Below are 19,305 nucleotides of genomic sequence, written 5' to 3' on the forward strand. Positions count from 1 at the left end.
AACACTTATTTTTCCAATTTACTATGGTCGTATATATGTACGTCTTTGAAATATCTATCATTAGATATCCATATTGTCTATATTAATGAATTAGTAATCCATATATTGGTCAAAAATAGGTCAAGAATGAGTGGACCGTGGACCGATTTTCTAGATTTTAAATAGCAACCGAGACGGAAGAATTCCGGAGATATGAATCACTTTGGGGGTTTCGGAAAGTTGATTTCAACAGACAGATGGACAGACAGACAGACGGACATGGCTTAATCGACTCCGCTATATATATCCAGAATATATATACTTTATAGGGTCGGAAAATTATATTGTGGAAATTACAAACGGAATGTCAGCAAAGGCAGCAATCTCCACTTTTGTTGTTTTCGAAATAAATAAGAAAAACATGTATTTCTAAAGAAACTTAAATTTCATAATTAAATGTTTTGCTAATTAGTATAGAAGAAAAAGACAAATATGCCAACCAAATTTGATCCATATCCTCACTGAGGTTTGCGGGTAAATGCGACCTGAAATTTGGAGATTGCTGTGTTTGTTTCAACAAAGTGGACATGGCTGCCTTTGAAATAACCAATTTTGGAGATAGCATACTTTGTTATAAAATAATAAATACCAAATCGATTTTTATTTTATTTATTTATTTCAAAACATGTAATATAAAGCCATACAGGCCAAAATAACAATATTACATAGCAGTAACAGTAATACCTGAAATATACACTATTAATACATTAGTATATATAAAACTATTATAAAAATAATATTATAATAAATTCATTAAAAAGATTTAAATAATTCATAAAATTCATCGGCTCCCCAGCCAAAAATATATATATTAAAGACTAACAAAGTATTAGTCCCATTTTTGTTGAAATTAATTATTTTTAATGATAATATGAAGAAAATATTTATAAAAATACTCATATTTATTATGTAATATACATATTAATTAAAAGAAAATTATATACAATTTTATTTTAATTATAAAGAAATGAGAGGTGAGGATTTAAATTTTCATTAGTGGTGCTTCTTTTATCTATTCTACCCGTTACTTTTATTTTTGCAAAAAAAAAAATCGAAGAAAGAAAAAAAAATTAAAAATTAAAAAATATTTTAAAATTTAAAATAAAAATTCGAAAAAAAAATTACAAAAAATGTAAAAAACAACTTTGGAATTTAAAATTTGTATTTTGGAATATAATTTGGTGAAGGGTATATAAGATTCGGCACAGCGGAATATAGCTCTCTTACTTGTTTAAGGTAGCAATAGAAAACAAATTGCTCTGCTACTTTTAAATTTTTCTTTTATTGGTACTACCCCTGCCAGCAATTGGAAGTTATATTTTCGATATGTATACTAAAATTTCATCCCGATCGGAAGACATCGATTTTAAAAGTTGGTTCACTTGACGTGAAATCCCCCATATTTGTTATTTTTTGATTTTTATTTTTTTTTCTCAGAAATATTTGTCAGACTTTGATTTGTTGCTATACTCCGTAATGCCAATATATTATACTTGAAATCAATCGTCAAAGAAATTTCAACGGCGGAAACAAGGAAATCCAGTTCCAGGTTTCCCCCTTTATTTTCCACCGACGCATTAGGTCGCATTTATACAGTCCATCCAAGAAACGATGAGTGTTACTATTTGCGTTTTCAATTAGTCAACGTTCGTGGCCCAACATCATTCCAAGATTTGCGAACTGTAAATAATGAATTGTGTGACACATATAGAAAAGCGTTTCAACGCTTGGGATTTTTAGAGAATGACACTCATTCGGAGATGCTGTAAAATGCTCATCAAATACGAACATCGTTTTCGATAATTATCACAAAATGCTTCTCATCCAAACCGACTGATTTGTGAAGCAAATACAAAGATGCCATGTGTGATGATATTTTTCATCAGATGCGTATTAGAACATCAAATCCAAATTTACAACGGAGTTTTGATATTAATTGAGGACATGTGCTTGATGATGTCGAACAAGGTATTATCTGAGTTAGGCATGACAGCTAGCAATCGTCCGATCACGACGCATTTAATCAAGAGGAGCGACCAGAAAAATAATATGATTGCGATGCCTTGAGGGAATCTGTTGGAACATACGTTGAATGTTGTGAAAGAACATTCAGCACTCAAGTTGCCATTGAATAGGCAAATCAACGAAAATCCAACATGCTACATTTCCAAGAACAGTGCGATGGCCAAAGTTTTGCAGCAAAGCAAACTGATTGTTTGGGATGTACAATGGCGCTTAAAAAGTCTTTGGATGCATTAGACAAAGCGTTGCAAGATACCGGTTGACATTTCGACCGCCTGCATTCAATTATCCTTCGCTTTCTGCCAGTTCAGCGAATCAAAATCCGAACTCATCCGAAAGGTGTTTCCAAACATTTCACAAAATTACAATTGGTTGAGCGAACGTTAATGTGAAAAACAGTGATGTCGAGGAATTGGATTTTAAGATTCAAAGTGAAATCGCTATCGAATTGATGACGTACAAATCGGTGGATTCCGATTCCAACTGAAAGACGGATCGGTAATCATAATGTTACGAAAAATAAACCAATCACGTCTTTGTAATGACGCCCGAAAAACCTGATGAATAACGTCATCGAAGCAATAATACTTAAAGGAAATTACAAAGAAGAAGACGTTTTGATACCACGGATCCCAATGGCTCCGACCGACATGCCATTGGATTTTAAACGCTTGCAATTTCCGGCACGGCTTGCATTCGCAATGACAATTAACAAAACTCAAGGACTTTCATTGCGTGTTTGCGGTACTAACCTTGAAAATACATGTTTCATGTAAAACATGTAAAAGTTTCGTGTATCGGTGAACATTGTAATGTACGATGTTATGATATCACAGCAATGAAATCGAAAAAAGTATTTATTTTTCTTTATTTTAATTGGTTACCTGAACATCGATCTTTCAATCAAAATGTAAATAAGATTCATTCATATTCGGCTTATGTTCGCTCTTTATGCATGAAACTTAATCTTAATATTCTTCATAATTCGCTGCCTACTCATTTTGATGTATCACATGGTTCAACGTCGTTAATCGACTTTATGCTATTTAGTGACAGTTCAAGACCTACATTCTCCGATCAATTTATATGTCCGGCAATTTCACGACATTTCATGCCTTAATATGCGCTGCTTTTGATTTTAATAAGTTTCTGATACAGCAAGTTTATGCGTATCTTGACTACAGTAACATTGATTGGGAAAATTTGCTAATATTTTTGTCTGAATTTGACTCTTCTATTATTTTTAATTCATGTGAAGTTGATATACTGTGCTCCAATATATATTCATTGCTTTATAATTTACTTTCTTTCGTTCCTATTGTTAAAAGGAGGATTAGATATTCTAAGGATATTCTGTTGGATGAAATCTAAGACTATTGTTTTGGCTATATCCTTAAGGGATTTAGCTTTTGCTGCTTATAGACAAGACAGGTCTACTAAGAATTGGAAGGTTTTTTTGCAAATATCGGAATAAGGACAAAAAAGTTATTCGCAAAGAAAGAGCTTGCTATTATTCTGCATTATTTAGGGAACTTAATACTGCTGGCTTGTGGAAGGTCCTCAAGTCTTCAGGTACTCTAAATGATCAAACTTTATTTGATAATTGCTAATTGCATTAATAACTATTTTGCTAATAATGGGAGTACTGGTGATTCTGAACCTTTTGATTTTGGTGCTTCAACTTTTTCTGAAAATGCCGTGTCTTTTCGTAGTGTAAGTGAAATTGAGGTATTAGAGGCTTTAAATAAAATAAAGACATCTTCCGTTGGTACTGATAGTCTCTATTAAATTTATTAAGATTATGTTTCCTCATATTTCAGCATTTTGACACATTTGTTTAATACCATATTTATGCGATCCCAGTTTCCTGCAATGTGGAAGGTTGCACGTGTTGTTCCCATCCCAAAATCTAAAGTAATCAATGTACCGGATGATCTTCGCCCTATTTCAATTTTGCCTGCACTCTCCAAAGTACTGGAGCATCTGCTTAGACAACAGATTCTTGAAGCTATATCCTTGAGCATTTATGAGTCGCAGTATGCTAACCGTAGTGGACATAATGCTATGTCGCATAATGCACGTCAGGCATTGTAATAATAATGAGATGCTAAATGTACTTGTTTCTTTAGATTTTTCTAAAGCTTTTGACTCATTGAATCATTTTCGGATGATTGAAAAGCTTAGGGATCAATATGGATTTTCCAGACCTAGTTGTAGGCTTATATTAGCATATCTTAGTGGTAGATCGCAATTTGTTTCGATAAACGGTATAGATTCTGACTTGCTCCCTCTGAGTTCAGGTATTCCTCAAGGTTCAGTTATAGGTCCTATATTATTTATACTCTATGTCAATGATCTTCCTTCTAAAGTTAACTCTAATTTGTTCAAATCATTTATATTTGCGGATGATGTTGTTTTGCTCTTTTCTTGTGCTCGTGATTTTACTGATGTATTGGAAAATAACATAAATTTTTGTCTCCGGTCTGTCTCTGATTGGACTAGAGATAATTGTTTATCAATCAATACTTCAAAAACAAAAGCCATAACATTTGGCGCTTCAACTCGTTTTTATTTTGACCATAATATTTTTTTCGACATTGTTAGAATTGATTTTGTAAACCAACTTAAATGTTTAGGCATTTCATTAGATAACAAATTGGAATTTGATGGTCATATTGATTTGATATTCTGTAAGGTTTTAATGACATTGCGTAAGATATATTCTACAAATCTACATTTGCCTCTTCATATCAGATATAAGCTAGCTTATTCTCTTCTAATGCCGCAAATTTTGTATGGTCTTGAGGTTTTTTCTTGCACACTTGCTTCTAATCTTAATAAGTTAAAACTAATTTTAAACATGATTGTACGATTCGTCTATAATATTAAAAGACGTGAACATATTTCAAATTATGTTCCAACTTTTTTGGGCAGACCTTTTTCTAACTTTGTAAAAGTTCGCCCTTATTTCTATTTTATAAAATTATAAGAAGTTGTCGTTCCACTAGAAATCCTCAAATTTTAATTCATAGAATCTCAAATTCATTCTATGAAAAATCTTTTGTTGTAAAAATTGTTCGTTGCTGGAATGTGTTGCCGTGTGAATTGCGTATTTTTTCTCACTGTAATAATACCTTTAGGCTTAAATTGCTGGAACATTTTCAACAGAATGCTTCTTAAATAATTTTTACCTTTTACTTTTAACTACTTATCCATTTTTACTTTTATTTATTGCAAATTGATTGCTTACCTCTAATAATGGACTGTTTGTTATCTTTTTTACTGCTATTATTTATTTTTCATTGGTTATTTCTGCGGCTATTGCATGAAAAATATTAAAATAAATTATTTAAATAAATTAAACAATATGTCCTTTATTAATTTTCTTATAGAATTACTTGTTTTATTAAAAAAACACTTAAAATTTAATAAAAATCTAGAGACACCTTTTCTGCTGTAAAAAGTTTTTTTGCTTTTGTGAATTCTTTTGTGGTTTCAGGTTTGTTTTCAGTTGTCAGCTGTTTATGATTTTCGAAAATACATGGAAGCTTGTCAGACTAAAATTTTTTAATGTTTGTCTAAAATATGTTCAATATCTTTAAATTAATTATAGAATTCGTCATAAAATTTATAAGTTATCAATATGCGTTAAGATTTTTGCGCTAATTGGAAAAAAAATGCAACAAAGTTGAAGCAAGTGGTAACCAAAAGCAATTGTGTGGCAGCTTTGCTGTTTTGTTTTCTTTTTGACATAGTGGTTGAGCTTGCGCCATAGGTTTTGCAAAATTTTTATAAAATTCCATTATTTTTAATTCCATTAAAGATATAACAGAAGCTCCAGGCATTTTTTTATTTTCACTTTAATATTTCTACAAAATTATTTGCAAAACAAAACATTTAAAATAAACGAATCAGCTGTTTTCTTGTGCTTTCGAAAATTTAAAATCAAACCGAAAAATACAATAACAGTGTGATTTACAGAACAGGCAGAAATCACACGTGTGATTTTAAAACGGTATGTGATTTGAAATCACGTGGATTACAGAACATACCTGATTGTTCAAAAAAAATATTGTTGCCATTTAATATTTTTAAATTTACACAAAAAACTATTCAATTTTTGACTGTTATCAATCAATAAACTTAAAAAAATAAATAAATTTAGATTTTAAATTGTTAGTTAACTTATATAAATTAATTATATTTTTCGTCAAATCTGCTTTGTATTGTCCAACAACTAAATCAGAAATAGAAAATCACAAAAATTAACTAACTTTTTACAGCAGAAGACACCTCTTTAAAAATTTGAAATTTTTATGTTTTTTTTAATAAAATATCTAATTTTAATACATAAATGATTAAAGAGCACATCGAATTATTCATTTAAGCAATTTATTACAAATTTCGCAGCAAAGCAGGTGATTTGAAATCGACAGCCACTTAGCTGAACGTTTTAAAATCACAAAATTATGTGCACAGAACACCATTTTTGTGGTTTCAAACCACTATAAAATGTGATTTGCAGAACATACCTGATAATTTGTAAACGATATTTCAAAAATGTTCAAATACGTATAACTGACTAACTATACGAGATAAATAGCGCAATACATGGGCTTTAAGACTATTTTATTAAAAAAAAAATAAGCCTTGCAAAGATAAGATAAGTGAATTATAATTTGAAGTTTATTCAAGAATTTAATTGTTATTTTATAATATTTAAATTAATACTCATTTAGAATTAGCATTATTTTAAGTTTATTAAACAATGTTTTTACTATTTATTTTTTATTTCTATTATTTTAGTGGGTCGAAGAAAGTTTTACTGATTTTGTTAAAGGTATAAATTGGAGAAGTTATGTTGTGTGCGACGTTGCATATCACAATGTTAATAATTGGCTTTGGTCGCCATTTATTGATCGTGGTCCTGCTAATCGATTATATATTGAAATTCAATTTACCATTAGAGACTGCTCACTTTTTCCAGGTAAGTAAAATAGAATTAGATATTTTTAAATAAAATTTTTATTTATTTAGTAAAATTTCCTGAATTATAAGTATTGTTTAATAATGCAAAAGATTTGTATCAAAAACTAACTTTTAAAAAAAAAAAATACGATGAAGTTACAATCATTAAATTTCGAGCAGTGGGAGCTACAACATATAAGCTGTTTCCAGATTCGAACTGGATCATTCTTTAGTTGATATTGTTCGGGAATTCCGAAGGTTTACTCAAATCGGTTGCATATACAAAGTTATTAGATTACCAACAGAATAAATTGTAAATCGTAAGGGAAATAATAAATGTCATGTATAATTAAAACAAAGTCAAAACAACGGACGGATTGACGTGCTTAGCTCGATAAGTGCCACATTTGGTCTTCTGCTTCCGTTTGTAAGCATTTTTTGCTTGGAAAAAGTAAAAAATGTTACATCGAATGATTAATGTTTTATGCATTAATACTGAAGTTTTTTATTATTTTGTACGTCGTCAGCTTATTATTGTTTCGACCCAAAAAAATTAGTTTGGTTGATTATTACTATTTTAACTGTCCACTTTCTGATTCCGTAACTGTTTCTGGATGTTTTGTATGCTTTTTGATATATGCATCATCGTAGAAATTCGTGTCGATCTCTTTAGTTTAATATTTTTTTGAATATACTCATACTTGCATGAATGAAATCGTAGTTGCCTTGCGAAGCACAGAAGTAATGGAAACTTCATATATTCTTGGCCATATTAAAAATGTCATCGAAAAAGTACCTTTGAAAAATCTTTTTAGTGTTGTGCTTCCAAATTGTATTATAATTTGTTAGAATCGTAAAAATGAAGCTGATAAAATATATTTGAACTGAAAATTAATAGAAACATTTATTTGCTTTAAAGGAAACGCGCTTTCGTGCAAGGAAACATTTAGTTTGCTGTACTATGAGTTTGATGCAGCTACACGTGAACCACCTCCCTGGCAAACAGATAGTTATAAATTAATAGCACGTATTGCTGCTGGTGAAGGCCGTTTTAACCAAAATAGTGACGTTGATATCAATACTGAAGTTAAAAGCATTGCTGTTACTAAAAAGGGTGTTTACTTTGCCTTTCGTGACCAAGGTGCGTGCATCAGTGTATTAGCTGTTAAGGTTTATTACATTACATGTCCAGCAGTTACCGAAAATTTTGCCCACTTCAATGAAACACCAACCGGTCGGGAAATAACACTTATTGAAAAACAAAATGGCACATGTGTAGAAAATGCTGAGCCTTATGAGCCGCCGACTTATTTATGCAAAGGTGATGGAAAATGGACAATACTCAATGGCGGTTGTCGTTGCAAAGTTGGATATGAGCCTGATTTTGCAAATAAAAGTTGCAATGGTATGTTTGTTGCAGTTAATTTTGGCACCTTTCATATAAAATTGTATGCCTGCAGTAATTTTTGTAATTTTTTGTTTTTGTTTTATTTATACACTCAGAATGTCCGATAGGCACATTTCGCTCAGTGGAAGTGACCAAATGCATTTCTTGCCCTCCAAATTCAAATGCTTCAAAATCTGCTTCCGGCTACTGCAAGTGCTTGTCAGGTTTCTTTAGGCATCCTAGGGATGGTAAACATATGGCATGTTACAAACCCCCAGGACCTCCAACAAATCTTACGCTATTATTTGTCGATCATATCAGTGCAATATTGTCTTGGAATACACCTGTACGCGATCATGCCGCCGTAGAGAACAATTACCAGAATTCAAAGTATCGAAGTGACATTGTTTATAAAGTTGTGTGCGCTTCATGCTCTTCCAATGTGGTTTTTACACCATCGGCAGACACATTTAATGATACTAAATTGACCTTAACTAATTTGGAACCTGTCACAACATACACTATTCAGATTCATTCGATGAATGGCGTGTCTTATATTATCGAAAACGCAACGACTGACGAAAAAAATTATAAAAATCCCAACGAATCGTTTAGTAATCAAGACAAAGAAGACAGTTCAAAAAGTGAAGAGGATATCGTGATTGGAAATAGTATTAAGGCAGCGTCGTCGAGCAATAACAATAATCAGCACATTGATTTATCCCAGATAACTACAGAGTGGGCTGAAATAATTTTCACCACCACAGAGTCGGCCATACAATCGACCGTAAGTAATGTACGAGTAGTGTCAACAACAAGCACTGAAATCGATTTGCTTTGGGATAAACCTGTACAAAGTGATGTTCCTATAGAATTTTATGAAGTGCGATGGTTTCCCAAACCTGAATTTGATACTATCAACAAGACCGCCTTGACCACGAAAGACACAAAAGCTCATATAGAAAATCTTAATGAAAATACTGAATATGGATTTCAAGTACGCTATAAAACTCTGAATGGTTATGGAACATACAGTAATATCGTTTATGCTCACACCCAACAAGGAGTCAGTTCAGGTAATACATCAATTTTGCAACCCTTTGGCTTAAAGTCCGTTTAAATTTTTTCGTTGCATCTAGTTTACGAAAACAACATTCAAATGCGCATGGTCGCTGGTGCTACTGTAGCCGTGGTAGTCATTTTGGTATTAGTAATTGTAGCTACAGTACTGTTTTTAAGATCCAAGAATCAAGATGATATAGATAAAAAATCCAGCAATCATATGCCTTTGCCATTAGATTATGCCAGCAATGAAGGTAATTAAAAATGTAAAAATCATTCAATATAAAACACAACAGCTGTAGTTTAACCGCAGTTTGTAATAAATGCCATGATCACTTAGTTTAAGTTTATTTCTGATTTAAATAATCAAACTCATTGAAATACTCTATTCCCCTTCCTTTCTATCCTTCAAAACCAGGACTGCTCGTAACCTATAGTAAGTGTTTATGTTTTTAAACCAAATTTTGCTATTATTTTGTTCAATTTCGATCCTTTTATATACATTTTTTAATCGTTTGCATTTGATATTAAAATACTTGTTTTTTTAATTTGTTTATAATATTTTTTGAAATATTTTAGTTCATGCCATGGATACTACACCCATCGTTAAAACAATTCAATCCAATGGTAAACTTTTTTGTTCTTTTTCTTTTGCTTTTATCGTAGAAAGTAAATGTAATTGCATGATGTATAATTAGAATCTTACCTTTATATCCTCACAAAAAAAATATTATTATAGTTTCTATGATCGGTGTATATGGGCTGTCTAATAAGATGCTTTTGCACCACGACCAGTTAGAAATACTTACGTAATTCCTTCCGTTACAAAAATGGTTTAAGAAACGATAATTTATTACTTTCTACTAACATTATTCTTAATCCTTCCTATTAGTTTTCTCTTCTATAAATGCATAATTTTTTTATTAACTTGCGCATATTTATCTTGGCTCTTAGTAATAAAATAGTATTATAAACATAAATCTAAACATTATTAATGTGATATTACACATCATTAATAATAAGAGATAATGCGAAGCAATTGATATCAGATATATATACAATTTTTTAAACTGTCAATATTTGGCTGTTCTATTTCAAAAGTATATTTATGAGCAGAAACCAAATTGTACTGATTCAGAAAAAGACGGGCAAATTATTTTGAAAATTTTTCTAAAAAAAACACTGTTTTAAATATTTTTAAGTGTTTTTCAAAATTTTGTAAATAATTTTCCTTTCATGTCTCTATAATTTTTTTTTATATTTATAATTTGTACCCTTTTTTATATTTTTTTTATTATAAGATTTAAATTTATTTGTATTATAGTTGATTTATTTAGTTGAATTGTTTAAGTATAAATAGCTCTTCAGGCTCGGTTATAATGTTATATGAAATAAATAAATCATATCATGTTTCAACCGCCCATGTTCCAATCCGCCCATTTATGGATTCTGGTGTCGCTTTGGTTTGTTTGCATTTATATATCCGTACACATTGCTCTAAAAGTGAATTATTTTAGATATCTATAAATACCTATGACCATCATGGATTCAGTGTTTTTGTTGCTTTGGTGTTTATTTAATTTATAGTATATGGGGCATTTCATGTCAATTGAACCAATTTTTGAAATCGATGTCTTCCGATCGGGATGAATGTCTTGAGTTACAAAATATTTATTTTAATAGATATCCCACTCGCATCCCATTAAGCTACCAAAAGGGTCTTCAAGGAAAATACCTCAGCTTTTGTTTGAGCTAAAAAAAAAATTTCAAAAAGGATCCATTTTAAAAAAAAAGTCAAAAAAATGTTAGATTTTGCAAAAAAAAAAGTCAAAAATTTTATGTTTTGAGTTACAAAATATTTAATTTGATAGATATCCCACTCGCATCCCACTAAGCGACCAAATAGATCTTCAATGAAAATATCTAAGCTTTATTTAAAGAAAAAAAGGGGCCCATTTAAAAAAAGTCAAAAAAGTTTTTGATTTCGGAAAAAAAATTTAAAAATTGGTGTTTTTTTTAAATATTTTTTTCGAAAGATTGAAGAAAGAGCTATCTAAACTATTTGGGACACATTTTGCTAAGAACCATAGATAATAAGTTACATGGATAAGAAAAAACACCAGCTTGGCCAAAATGTCAAATTTTTACCCCCTCTAACTCAGAGAGTTCTCGGCCGATCTTGTTAAAAAATTCTGTCTGAGTTGCTATCCAATAGAATTAACCTTGGTGCATAATTTCATCCCGATCGGAAGACATCTATTTCAAAAGTTGGTTCACTTGACATGAAATGCCCCATATATACATATATATATAGTATATATGTCTGTATAACATAATTAATTGGATAGGGCTAATTTAATGTTAACGGGAATATTCTCTTAAGTATAGGATGTCCCAAAATGTTCGCAAGATTTTAAAATTTGTTTTCATTAGATTGGTTATGAATTTGAACACTGGGAAAATACCCTGCTCGGTTTTTCTGGAACATACGATCATAAGTATTACTATAAAATAGGCTCAAATAATACCATAAAAAGAAATCCAATGATATTAAATCACAATAAATTGTTATTACCGAAACGAGTACTCGACCAGGAAATGTTTTATGGAGCAATTGAAATGTTTTACATGCTATATGGCATGAGCCACAATCATGTTCAACAAAAAAAAGGCGTTCTCTCGATCAATTTTTACAAACCCACAACTGTCTGCTATCCAACACTTTACTTGACAAATACCAGACAATTAAAATTTTGAACGAATTTTGGGACATCCTTTATTATAAATATCATTTAAATGTTACTTAACACACATATGTATATTAATTGTTAACGGGCCTAGTTTAAAAAATTGTAGGCATTAATTAATAATTATTTTTACAAATAACTTTAAGAATACAATTAATTTAATATTTATACGCTTTATAGTGACAACTCCGTTGTTTGGAAATAGTCGCAGCTATGTGGATCCACATACATATGAAGATCCGAATCAGGCTATACGCGAGTTTGCTAGAGAAATTGATGCTAACTATATAACCATTGAAGCGATTATTGGTAAGTGTAAAGTTTTTTCTGAGGAAATGTGTTTGTAGTTTTACAGATTAAAAATTAAAAAAAATATACTTTATTCTATAAGTAAATATTTAATATAACAATTGCACTTAAAAATTAATTATTGTTTGGATATTACTGGTAGTGAAATTTATATTTTTTAATTCATTGTTAAACCCGCAATTTATAACAGGTATATACATAGAATAATCTAATCAGAATTCAGGAATCTTGACTTGAAATATACTAAAAAGAGCGATTTCTTCTAATGTAGTAATTTTTAGATCACTTTAACATTTACCTGTGGAGCTATTCTCCAAATCCAAATGATTTTTATTATTAGTATTTATTTATTTATTTAGTAGTATTTTAAATAAAAAAATAAATAAATAATAATAAATAAAAAATAATAAATAATAAAAAAAAAAAAAAAAAATAAATAAAATACTTTATCTTAAACTATATAACATTTGATTCATTTTATTGTTTAAGCTCTGATATACATTATTTTTCACAAAAAATACACAATTTTTTTTTAAATACATTAATTTTCGTTAATTTTTTACATCACTTGGTAATATCAGTGTTTAAATAACTAGACTACAAGTAGCAATAGCAACGAAAAAACACAAGTAGTCTAGTTAAAAAATTAATAAAAACTCGGAGTGAATCAATTACTACTACTACTGCTACCTTCACATTTTAGTAGCAGTAGTTGTAGTAGTAGCAATAAAAGAAAAATTTAAAAGTAGCAGAGCAATTTGTTTTCTATTGCTAAACAAAGTTCGTCTTTTTTGTTTGTATGCACATTAGAGTGTCCTTTAGAATTAAATTTTTTGAAATGTTGAAACGGTACCCCCTAAAAACTTTCGTAATAACCTAAAATACCACAAAAAAAAATTTTAGCTTGTTCTAAAAAGGGCAACCCTTTTTAAAGGGAAAAAATGCATTTTTTTAATTTTTATTAAAAATTTTGCTATTAAGTAATTACTTTTGCAATTTAATTTAGAAGAATCGAAATGTGTAAGTAATTATCATTCTAATGAGATATAAAAGACAAAAATTGGTTAAAAAATGTTAAAGTTATTAATAAATCGCCAGGCCCTTAACGCGTATATATATCATTATATTACATCTGATTTGAAACCTATACTGCTGATTTACAATACAAACCTCTTTAGATTAATATTTTTAAGAATTACAATTATTCTAAATAGTAGAGCACGATGAGTTTACTTAAAAACTTTTTCAGAATAAATTGCACATATTGAAACTATTAAAAATTAAATTCCGCATAATTCTAGAAGTTAAACTAAATTTTAATAATGATTCATTATAAATTTTGTGATGATTTTACGAAACGTTAAATTGAATTTGATGTACATACCTTCTTTCAATAAATTTGACTTCATTCGTGTGTTTTGTTCTTAAAATTTTACTTTATTAATCATTTCGTTAGCTTAGTGTACAAAGTCCTTTTCAGAAATATTATAATCCATGATTTGAAACCTGATAATGGAGTTTTATTAGTTAGTTGGTATGATTTATAATAACAAATAATCACAGCTAAGAAGAAGTGCGTTTGCATCTTATAGGTCCTTTTTTGGGACTTGTAACATTTTCTGTTTCATATCAAAAAGTCGAGGTGAAAATAAATTTCAAAATTATCAAATATTTAATTAATTTTACATTTTTTGGTTGAAATTTAATGAAAAAAACAATAATAAATAAAAAAACGATTTAAGGGTTAACGTTTTCCGATTTTAGGAAAACTTTCAGACTATATTTAAAATTACCTGGACTATAATATTCTGAACAGATTTTACTTAAAATTAATAACACCAAGGAAATTGGGCTCATTCGCCAAAATATGGCCAAAAAATTATTTTTTCTCGAAAATCGCAAAATTTAAATCGCAGGTACGGAAAAACTATAGGAGGTATTGACATAATTTTTTCACTTTTTTATTCCCTATTATGTTTTCAATAAATCCCCATGTCATGATCAAAAAATTCTGAAATTTGTTTAACAAAATTTTTAAATTTTTTTTGGTTATACGGAATAGGTTAACTGTATCCTATGAAGATAAAAACTCACATACAAGTAAATATGGATATATTTTAAGTAAGAATAAGCTTTTAATTTAATATTTCTCAAAATATGTTAATTTTGTTCCTACATGTCTTGTTCGAGTGGCCTGAGACACGTTAATGGCCTGGCGATTTTATAATAACTTTAACATTTTTTAACCAATTTTTGTCTTTTATATCTCATTAGAACGATAATTACTTACACATTTTGATTCTTTTAAATTAAATTGCAAAAGTAAATACTTAATAGCAAAATTTAAAAAAAAAACTAAAAAATGCATTTCCCCTTGTTAATGCAACTCAAAACTAAATCGATAGTCGGCACGGGTTGCCCTTCTTAGAACAAGCTAAACTTTTTTTTGGTGGTATTTTAGGTCATTACGAAAGTTTTCAGGGGGTACCGTGTCAACATTTCAAAAAATTTAATTCTAACGGACACTCTAATGCACATAGTTACCATACTTGTACATAAACATTGTTTCAAAGCGTTGCCGTATTATTTACTTTAAATAAAAACGAATTCTATATTATATACAAATAAATGTAATGATTTTAACGTTCTTTTATCTATATATAACAAAATGAATGTATATCTACTTATTTATTTGTTTGTTTGTTTGTATATTTGCAGATCTTAAAATAGTAGTAGTTAACATAAATATAGAATACATTCCAATTTAATAAAAAAGGAATGAGATCAATTCAATGATAAATATTAAAGAATTTAAAAAATTTTGGAAAAAGTAGTAAATTTGATTTCTTAAAAGAAAAACTAAATTAACAAAATCCAATAAAATTAAATTTTATAAAACCTATAACAATAAAATTAAATTTGATTGGATTTTGTTAATTTAGTTTTTTTTAAGAAATCAAATTTACTACTTTTTCCACAAAATGTTAAGTTCATTTGAGATAAGAAAATTAAAAAATATCCACAAAAATGAATTCTATCATTTAATAAATTGTTTCATTGTTCAAACAGTTAAATATACGAAAATTCATTTATAATTGTGTAGAACATTAATATTTCCCCTGTAAATAATATGGCAACGTAAGAAATAACTTGTTTATGTGGATGGTAAAAAATTCTCAAAACAAAAACAACACACAATGTTTATTTCTGTCATTTTTGGTCTTATGGCTGCAGATTTTCTTTTTTGACTACTTCTATTGCTATCTCAACTGCAAATTATTCTACTACGTTAACTGCTACCTTATTGCTACCTTACTGCTACTTATAAATAATAAAAATGAATACTCGATGTAGAGCAGTAGTAATGATTTTTTGTATTTTTATACTACTAATCTATATACAATTCATGATTTATTACTACTGCTCTGTTTAAAGTTTTATTTTTTGAAGGTAGTAGTAGTTATAGAAAAAGCAAGAGAACAAAAAAAGACAAATGCTACCGCTACAGAACATTTTCTGAAGCAGTAGTTGTAGCAATAGTTAACATTTTTTAGTTAACGTAGCCTTTTAAACACTGGGTAATATGATAAATAACTGTAATCCTTTGTCGAGTAGGCACCTTTTTATGACAGTATTTTAGCAATTAGGATTATGCGTATTTCAATTTATTTTATGTTTTTTTAGGTGGAGGTGAATTTGGAGATGTCTGCCGTGGTCGCTTAAAAATACCACCAACTTTTGTTCAAGACATTGATGTGGCTATCAAAACACTTAAACCAGGTATGTTTTATTCACATATTTCAATAGCCCAATAACATTGACAAAAATATTTTTATCTAAATTAATACGCAACTAGAAATAAAGATCATTAAACAAAAACAAAAACTCTTAGGTTGAATTTTTAACATGAAGATTGGCGATTAAATTAATTTTAAGCTACGAATGTTGTGTTAGGGTCGTCGATTATTTTGTTTTAGCTCACTTTAGTGAGAGAAAAGCACATTGTTTTTGGCAACGGTATTTTTTCATAAAATTTATTTTCATGTACTATTCTGGGCGTAACAACTCTCATTGGAAAAGGAAATTGAAGTTCTTGCGAAAAAGGCTTTTATTATGACCACACTTTTGTTTTTGTAGTCCTTTTCCTGTGCGTTTTCCGACAATGACAATATAAAATACATACATGGAAATGCCATGAACAGTTAAAGATTGTAATTTCCGGTCCGTTGGATTTTTCGGCATCGGATTAATGTAACTAAACTAAATATTGTTTTATTAGCTCAGTGAAGTGATCGCTCTCTTCAGCTCAGCTCACTCAAATTAACTAGGTCGCTCTTTTAAGTCATTAGTTTAGTAAGTTGTATAATGAACATCTCGTTTTGTGAGTTTGTGTGAGGTTTATTTCCTTCAAATAAACCGGATACTTTTGATTGCAAATAAAAGCCGTAGTTTAAAAATTGTAACAACTCTTTATTTATTTAAAATGTACAACAACCACAGAATGTTTTTATACACGTTTATAAATTCGCAGAAATACACACACTTTATAATGCACACGAATTCACTTGAAAATACAGCACAATTTAAGGCACTCAGTTGATGTTTATTCGAATAGCGTCTCTCATAAACTGAACTCACGATTGCAACCATGGCCACTATTTATACACATATATAGTTTTAAGTGTTGACTATTTGTAGGTTTTTGTTTTTTATACAGAATATATCTCTGTACGTTAATGGTTATGCCGGGAGCAAGCATTTGTTTACAATTAAATATCAAAATACGTTTTAGTATTGTACTTTCTCTATCTAGCAAGTTGCTTTTTCATTATTATATTTTATTAGAGCAAGATGTAAATAGTTCTAAGAATAATATTATTCTATCGTTTAGTAAAAAAAAAATCATTGTAATTGGAAAAAAGAAAAGACACGCCATCTCTGGTGAACTTTCTACAATGTTCGTTAACTGTCAAAACTCGTATATTCTAGAATACACACGCCATATCTGGTGAACTTTCTACAATGTTCTTTAACTGTCAAAACTCGTATATTTCGAATTCGAATATACGAGTCGAAGCAAACATTTAGCGTTGCCATACTTACGATCAATGATCAACTCAAAGCTTTTATTTAATGTTAATAATGCCCACATATATGTTACAGTTTGAGATGCACTGCTCTTTGAAAGCTGTTGGTACTGATTATATTCCTATTCGCTTTATAAAATCGATTTATCCTCATATTTCTGACATTCTTATCCATCACGTCAATATGATCTTGACCACATCAAAATTTCCTTCCACTTAGAAGACTGCGCGAGTCGTCCCAATTCCGAAATCAAGAACAATCCATTCACTTGATGATTTAAGACCTATATCAATTCTACCAGCTTTATCTAAAGCTCTAAAACACATATTAAAAGACCAGATATAGTTTTCTGTACGTGAATTTATTACTCCATCGCAATATGCTTTCCGATTTGGTCATAACACTACCTGTCTTTTACTTGATATGACAGATGATATTATACAGAATTTTAACAATAACACTTGATCTGCATTTGTGTCTCTTGATTTGGCTAAGGTTTTTAATTCTATAAATTATTCTAATATGATACGTAAATTGAGAGATATATTTAGGATTTCCACTACCGCTTGTAAGCTAATTTTTTTGTGCCTCACAGGTAGATATCAGTTTGTTGGAGTTAATGGCCACTCTTCGAATTTACTTCCCCTTAGTTCTGGTGTGCCCCAGGGCTCAGTATTGGGACCACTTCTGTTTATCTTATATATAAATGATTTACCAATCTGTATTGATTCAAATAGTTGCAAATCTTTTTTATATACAGATGACGTTATGCTCTTATTCAGTGGCAGTAAAAATTATTTTTAATAAACTCTCTTCTGATATTAATTATACTCTTAATCGTTTTTTACTTTGGAGAACTCCTTGTCTATAATTCATCAAAAACCAAGGCTCTAGCATTCGGAAGTAATGGTGAAGTTATAAATATTTCTATTGCTGGCTCCTCTGTATTGTTTGTTGATCAGCTAAGATGTTTGGGGATTTATATTGATAATCGTTTAATATTTGCAAATCATATTGATAATGTATCTTGTATATATACTTTGCGGAAGCTTTATTCTGCTAGTATTTATTTACCTTTTCAAATTAGATGGCGTTTGGCACATTCTTTTTTAATTTCAATTATATTGTATGGTCTTGAGATTGTGTCGGGAACTTTTTCATATATAATAACAACATTAAATAGGATTGTAAATATGATTGTTAGATATATATTTAATCTTCGGAGGCGGGAACATATTTCTGATTATGTCAAACATTTTCTTGGTTGCTCTTTTCTAAATTTCATTCGTTATCGTAACTTATTATTTTTTAACAAAGTCATTAAATGTGGGTTACCTGCATTACTTTGTTCTAAATTCTCTTTTATACATTCTATTAGGAACCCACAGATTTTGATACCAAGGATTCATTTGGTAATATTTGAACAATAACTTTTAGTTAGGATTGCTAGGTATTGGAATTATTTTCCTTTAGAACTTAGGGTCTTCTCCCATTCTAATAATGCTTTTCGGCTCAAATTGATGGGATTATTTTCCTAAGTAATAACCTTTTTGTCCATACCAAAATTTTATTTATTAGCTTATTAGCTTTTATATTCTTTTTATATATTTAATTCATATTTAAAAAAAATATATAGAATATTTAAATCTTTTTTACAATTACTAATAATCATCTTGTTAAATT

General features: G+C 29.4%; 1 protein-coding gene across 4 annotated transcripts in view; it reads left to right on the forward strand.

The window, feature by feature from the left end:
• Positions 1 to 19,305, forward strand: part of Eph (Eph receptor tyrosine kinase) — a 48,828-nt gene that overhangs the window by 22,617 nt on the left and 6,906 nt on the right. Inside the window, exons 4-11 of one of the 4 annotated variants that reach the window (XM_065514601.1) lie at positions 6,868 to 7,048; positions 7,949 to 8,434; positions 8,533 to 9,492; positions 9,556 to 9,732; positions 9,897 to 9,914; positions 10,058 to 10,105; positions 12,406 to 12,534; positions 16,219 to 16,314. In XM_065514601.1, coding sequence (XP_065370673.1) covers positions 6,868 to 7,048; positions 7,949 to 8,434; positions 8,533 to 9,492; positions 9,556 to 9,732; positions 9,897 to 9,914; positions 10,058 to 10,105; positions 12,406 to 12,534; positions 16,219 to 16,314 — 2,095 coding nt within the window. The remainder of the gene's footprint in view (positions 1 to 6,867; positions 7,049 to 7,948; positions 8,435 to 8,532; positions 9,493 to 9,555; positions 9,733 to 9,896; positions 9,915 to 10,057; positions 10,106 to 12,405; positions 12,535 to 16,218; positions 16,315 to 19,305) is intronic. The other 3 variants (XM_065514603.1, XM_065514602.1, XM_065514604.1) reach the window with 3 other exon arrangements.

The sequence above is a fragment of the Calliphora vicina genome, chromosome X (assembly GCF_958450345.1).
Source record: "Calliphora vicina chromosome X, idCalVici1.1, whole genome shotgun sequence".
NCBI classification, from domain to species: Eukaryota; Metazoa; Arthropoda; class Insecta; order Diptera; family Calliphoridae; genus Calliphora; species Calliphora vicina.